This window comes from Merops nubicus, unplaced genomic scaffold (genome assembly GCF_000691845.1).
Source record: "Merops nubicus isolate BGI_N331 unplaced genomic scaffold, ASM69184v1 scaffold5392, whole genome shotgun sequence".
NCBI lineage: Eukaryota > Metazoa > Chordata > Aves > Coraciiformes > Meropidae > Merops > Merops nubicus.
The window spans coordinates 3,957-10,470 of record NW_008595496.1 but is presented as its reverse complement, the minus strand read 5'-3'; the positions used below and the strand labels follow the sequence as shown (position 1 = coordinate 10,470).

Genomic DNA, 6,514 nt, shown 5'->3' with positions numbered 1-6,514 from the left:
TCCCTTGGGGCTCCCCCTGTGCTCTGTGCTGCCCTGGGTTTGGGGCAATGCAGGTAAATGTGTTTTTGTGTTATTATCAGATCTGCTGTGGACACTCCTGTAACGCTCCCTTTCCTCTCCACCCTGCAGGACTTCTCACATATTTCGTCTGAGTTTCAGAACAGCGTTGGGCCCCGTTCACCTGGTGCATCAAACCCTCCAGGAAGCACTGAGTGGGACGACTACCCCAGCAGAGAGTGTGGGATTAACCACTGCAGGCCAGTAGACAAACCAGCACATTGCTACTGCACTTTCCATTGCCTGAACTGTGACCTTGTGCAGCAGCAGAGAACCTGCCCTAAAATGTACAGCAAGCTGGTGGGCTACTTATGAGCAACAGAGTTTGAGGTTTCATCCCCTCTGTAGGCTCACTGAAGTGATATTATGGAAGCAGGTAGCTTCAAAGTCACAGATAAATTCTTTGCTAGGCATGAGAAGTTTCCTTTCTTTTTGGTTCCATCCCATTAGCAATGGAGGAGTTGGACACTCTCCCTTCTAGAGCAGGAAGATGAGGGAAGCCTCATCCCTCATCTCCCAGGCAGGGTCCTGGGAGGTTTAAAAGTGCCCATGTCCATAAGCAATTTCATTCTGTTCCTAAAGTGATTGCTCTTATCTCTGAGGGCACAACCTGCCATTGTTGTCTCTTGAACTGGGTCCTCTCATCAGTCCTGGGGTTTCACAGAATCACAGGATGGTGGGGTTGGAAGGGACAGCTGGAAATCATGTCGTCCAACCCTCCTGCTAAAGCAGAGTCACCCAGAGCAGGTTGCACAAGACTGTGTCCAGGTCAGTTCTGAATCTCTCCCAGAGACTCCACGGCCTCTCTGGGCAGCCTGAGGCTCTGGCACCCTCACAGGGAAGAAGTGTTTCCTTATGTCCACACGTTCACTGTGGTGTACAATGCCTCATCCTCCCACAAGCCACACGATGCTCCAGTCCCCTGCACCTTGCAGGAGAAGGCACCAGACACCTGCACACATCTTCCCCCTTATGATGAAGCTCTAGGATGAATGTGCCAGCACCAAGATCCCTTCTCCCTTCAGTGCTGTTTGAATTCCCCAATAAATATAAACAGCAGGATGGTCTCAAAACTGGGGAACAGGGAGGGTGTGAAAGCCATTTACAGCCTCTGCCTAACCCACTGCCCTCGGCTCAGCAATACTCATTTGGAGCCTGCTGTTGTGCTCTGTCAAACAAGCACGTGGTCTGCTGGGACAGCAGGTAGGGAAGGAGGCTTGGTAGCTTCTGAGTATTGTTTGATTTGCCTGAAGTACTGGAACACAGTGCTTTCACTGGAGATAATAGCAAGCTCTCAGCCTTTTCAGAGCACGGCTCCTGTCTGTGCCAGCAGTGCACTTACAATGGCTGGGCTGGGCACAGACTGTACAGACATTTATTTCTTTCAGGGAAATAAATAACTTGCTGAGCCATTAGAATATCCCTGCTGCCTGCCTGCCTGAGGGGCTCAGCCATGGGGACTGGGCTGGGCTCTGCCAGCAACGTTTCCAGTGGGCCTTCCTGAAGTCTCTGCAGACAGCCTGAAAGAAGGAACCTCTTTGGGTCTTGAGGGTTAAAGTCACTATAGGTGCTGTGGGAAAAATGTTAAAGCTGCCTGGAGGGTTATGGCTCATGGATCCAAATTTCCAGAGGTGCTGGGCAGTGGCAGCTCCCACAGAAATTAGCCCCTGTAGAAATAAGCGTCTCTACTTAGGGGATGAGCTGGGAAAACACTTGATTCCCTCTGCAAATCCACTGCCCAGGCCCCATGGAGAAAACTCAGAGCACTCTAGGAAGGGGTGGAACACTCCCATCGTAGTCAGGATGGAGTTTTGTGGTGCTAAAACAAGCTCTAGCTGGAGTGCCATGTTGTGAGCAGGAGGCCCATGCAATTCATCATCAAAGCTCATGCATTTCATGCCTTTGTCTCAGCAGAAATACTGAATTTCATGGGTTTAGTGCAGCTTCCTGGGAGAAAAAAAAATATTCCAAAACCAGATGGATTATGCACAGACTTCCAGATAATTATTAGAGTAGATTATAGCAATGAACTCAGATGGATGTAGATCAGTACTGCAAAGAGTGCCTCGTGCACTGAAAAATGGGCTAGTCTCTGTTGGGGAGGAGCCCATCTCTAGTGGCTGGAGGCACCCGAGCTGCTGGCAGCCCAGCTCCCAAAGTTGGCTTGTTTCCACTCTAGTGTAAAGGCTGATGTATTAGCAGGACCATCACCTCCTGCTCCTGCTAGCCCCGGGTATTTGCCACCAAAGTGCACACTCTGCAGTGCCTGTGGCACCCCTGCCCAGCTGTAGGGCTGCAGCCTGGCTGTGTCTCACTCTGAGGAGACATGAGCTGCTTCTCCTCATCTTCCTGCCCGTGCTGCTCTCCCCAGGGCACTTCACACTGACCTGCCAGAGGCATTCAGAGTCACCCTTGGGCTCCCCCGTGGTGCCTGGCCGTGAGGATGAAGCTGTGTGCCCGAGAGGCCCTGGCTGTCAGCAGGACGTGGGCACAGCAGGGATGAAGGGAGGGCCCATCTCGTTGGGTTTGATCCATCAGCACAGCTTTGGGTGTAAGCAGGAAGTCTCTGGATCATGTCATTGCCCAAAACTGCATTCAGCTTAATTGCAATTAAAGCAGCACTCTGAGGAGTGGGAAGCTGGGAAGAAGAAGGATTATTTTCTGTTGGGACGTGGCTCAGCTGCAGAGCCCCACGTTCCTGGAAGAGGATTGTACCACCTCCCCCTCACACAGGCACTCCTGCCTGCTCTCTGGATTAAGATTCTTATTTCATGTCTAATCTTGGTTATTTCTTTAGTTTCCAACGTGTGTTGGCACTGGGTAAAACTTCTCAAATCTACCTTTTCCTTTGTTTATCATCCAGACAACTTCTGAAACACTAACAGGGTTGTCTTTCTCCCCATCCTTCTCCATCAAGTAAGGGAACTGCCGTATGGTTTTGGTTTTTCACCAACCTATCAGTGCTATTAAATGACACTTCTTCCTTTATGCCCCTCAATTTCTAAGATCCTGTGAGCAGACACTCCATAATTCATAAATCAGCCATGTTAGGGAGAGAGTTTTAAATGTTTCCTAGCTCATGTTCTCCCCATTGTTAATGATTTTGTGCTTACTGACTTCCCTCAAATTTTCCTAGCTCTTTCTGGGCTTAAGACCAAGCTGTCCTAGATGGCTAGCAAAGGCACGGGCAGCACTTCTCAGCTCCTGCTTAGGATGGGACTATCACTTCCCACCAGCAGCTGCAGCATACAATTTTATTGCCTTTTGCCATCCTATCACAAACTACTTCTGGAGTCCCATCACCCTCCCCTGACAGCCTTCTTCTTGCCCTTGCTCCTTCCCAGGCACCCACTGAATACCTGCATTTCAGAGTGACTTTCTCCAGGGGAAGGAGCTCCCCTGGACCAAGGTGCAGCTGGCTTTACAAGCACCTGCAATTCTTTCTAAATTCCTCGAGGCACCTCACTCATTTTTTCTGCCCTGTCTTCCAATTACAACTCTTTCCACACCAAAACTGTCTCCAGGGTTTCATTTACATTCATCTCCTGGCGTTTAGGTATTTTGGGGATAACACTGAGCTAGATTCATCTTTTGGTGTCCAAGGCATGGGTTCTCTTTGGGTTCCCTCATTTAGGAGCTTTTCTGCCCTCTTTCTCACTCCTTTGGGCTAAAAGGTGCCTCTCTCAGATATGCCTTGTCCAGACACACAGAACCCACCTCCAGCCACTTCATCCAGACACTTAGAACCCTGCTAATTCCTGCTAACGATGAAGTGATCCTCTCCAACCTGGGGGAGATTTCCCAAATCAGAAACTAAATGAGCCAACCCTGTAAAAAGGCAAGGCTAAACCATCACAAATGCACTTAGTTTGGATTCAATTATTTATGGTAATAATTTGTAATGAACTGGGCAACGTAGCCTAGTATGGGAAACGTAATGAACTGTAGCATATTTTGTAAAATTAATGAAGTTTTAGTACTGAAATACCTCACTGCTGCTCAGGGGCATTAAATCTGTGCTGAGTGCAGTAGGGAAGACTCTGCATTTGAAATGCAGGTTATAAAATGGGGAGAGGAATGAAGTGCAGACTCTTCTGCACTGTATCAGAAGACAGCTCCATCACCAACAGCATTACCTTGCTCTTTGCCTATTGTTCCACTCGTAAGCACACCCACACCAGAATCTCCCAAAGCTTTGTAATGTTCTCCACCACCTTTTAAGGCCAAGATGTCTTTATGCAGCCAGTGATTTTTCCATCAGATCTGTGTGATAAAACCCATTCAAGTGCCTGGATTTCAGAGTAAAACACAGGTAGGATGTTAGCCAGAGGAGAGGGACTTCAGCCATTCCTCCCTCTGGTATGTCCTGAAAAAAAGAGGACTGGGGGGGCTCTACAGGGGCTCAGCAGGACACTGCTGATGGCAAGTAGGAGGTCCCAGGCAGCCCCCATGGAGGGTTGAGGCAATGGGACCTACAGGCAGGGACAGGAGCAGGGATACCCATCTGCACACCTGGCTCTGCAGCCCTGCACACACAGGCTGCTCTGGTGCTGGAAGCTGGACTCCCTCTCCTGGACAAACCTGGATGGCTTGAAATCAAAGTCATTGCTTCAATGATGAGATCAGTTCAAGATGTGGTGGGACAGGGATGTGCAGAGCACACAGCCCAGCTGCTGTCCCACCAGCCCTCCTCTGCAGCCTCCTTCAGACCCATGGCAATGACCAGCTAATCCTCAAAGGTTCTTTTCCCCTCATGTCCTGATTACTAATTTTTCTGGTTATACTTATTTTGGGAAGGAGCAGAGAGGCATTGAGCAGATGATGTTTCCTGCTCCGATGCTCTTCAGCCATGAAACTCGTGTAAATCCACCTGACACCCACAAGCACCTTCAGGCATAAGCCCCCCAGTCATATTTTTTAAACCACTTACTCCTTACGTATCAGAGAATCCCAGACTGGTGTGGGTTGGGAGGGACCTTTAAAGGCCACCCAGTCCAACCCCCTGCAGGGACAGGGACATCCCCAGCTAGAGCAGGCTGCTCCGAGCTCCATCCAACCTCCCCTGGGATGGTTCCAGGGATGGGGCAGCGACCATCTCTCTGGGCAGCCTGAGCCAGGGGCTCTTGACCCTCAGGGTCAAAAATTCCTTCCTGCTGTAGTGTCAGAATGACACATATTGTCCAAAACCAGTGTACGTTCTCTAAATCTCCGTGGTTTGCCTAAGGACAGTGGGTGATGAAGAGGAGCAGTGGCCAAGGGGTGGATTCCAGGCGCAGCACTGGGTGGTGGAGCTGCTGTCAGCATCATGCTGCCATCCCCTGCAGGGACATCCAGAGCTGGCCTCCCCTGCAGCCCCAGCAAGAGCAAAACACATGCCCCAGGAAGGAATTTATATCTCAGCCGTTGCTGCTGAAGTTCAGGAAGAGCTGAAATGACACCAGGCTCTTACTCTCAAGTGCCAGGGTGTTCCCCCCGTGCCCCAGTGCAGCCCCACTGTACATTCTGCACCCCAAAGAGCCACAAAAGCCGTGGCCCAGCAGAGGAGGGGAGTGTGCCTGGGTGTGCACACACTGATCCCAGCTCGCCCAGGCCACCCCCTGCCTGTGCTGCTGCCCGCCTCACCTTGTGCCTCTCACTTCTCCTACAGCATGCTGCCAAGGGACAAGGCACTCTACCTCACCTAGAGCTCCCCACCCCTTCTCCAGGAGGCTCTGACGAAGGACACTTGGGAGTCCCTGTCCTACAGACCACCCGAGAGGCACCGAGCAAGTCCTGCAGAGCAGAGAGCCACCCCTGCAACCTCCTCGCTGGCCTCGTCCCCACGCTCCAGGAGCAGTCTTCTTTGGGTATTCTTTTTGGAACTCTGAAGTCAACTTTCCATGGAAAGCCCCAAACCTCAGAAATGGTGAAGAACAAAAAAAAAAAAAATAAAAATAATAAAAAATTAAAAACTCAACACAAAATCAACAACAACAAAAAAAAGAGATTGACTAAGGACACCTTTTTTTCTGCTTGCCATCAGCTTAGCTACAGACTCTTTTCCTAGGGAACTGCTTTTAGGTGCAGCATAGGCCCATGTCTCGTGTCCCACAGCATTAGGCCAGCTCAGTAGGAGGATGCCCTCTTTTGACTTGCTAACAGCACTAAAATGTGAAGTTTGTGTGAATATTGTACATGCAAAGGCCTTGGATGTCTGGCAAAAAAAAAAAAATAAAACAAAAAAAAACCAACAAAAAAGAACTATTGCAAGGTCAGTGGGGGGAGAGAGCAGAAAGTGGGAGAGGAAAAATAATGTGAAAAAAGATCATGAAAATATAATTTGTTGGATAGATGTAAGTAGTTTACTAAGTGTTTTAGAGCTGTGCTAAAGACATCTTTAAGATTTTTTTTTTTGTGAAAAAAAAATAAATTAGTAGTTTACTTTATAGTAAAAGCATTTTATATTAATGGTAGCACA

The 6,514-nt window shown here is 49.3% G+C and overlaps 1 protein-coding gene across 1 annotated transcript in view; it reads left to right on the top strand.

The window, feature by feature from the left end:
- Window positions 1–5,741, top strand: part of TOX2 (TOX high mobility group box family member 2) — a gene marked incomplete at its 5' end in the record, with an annotated part of 81,399 nt that extends 75,658 nt beyond the window's left edge. The window contains 2 exons of the mRNA XM_008936055.1: window positions 130–257; window positions 5,705–5,741. Of these exons, the coding sequence (XP_008934303.1) occupies window positions 130–257; window positions 5,705–5,741 (165 nt within the window). The remainder of the gene's footprint in view (window positions 1–129; window positions 258–5,704) is intronic.
- Between the last annotated feature and the right edge of the window lie 773 nt (window positions 5,742–6,514).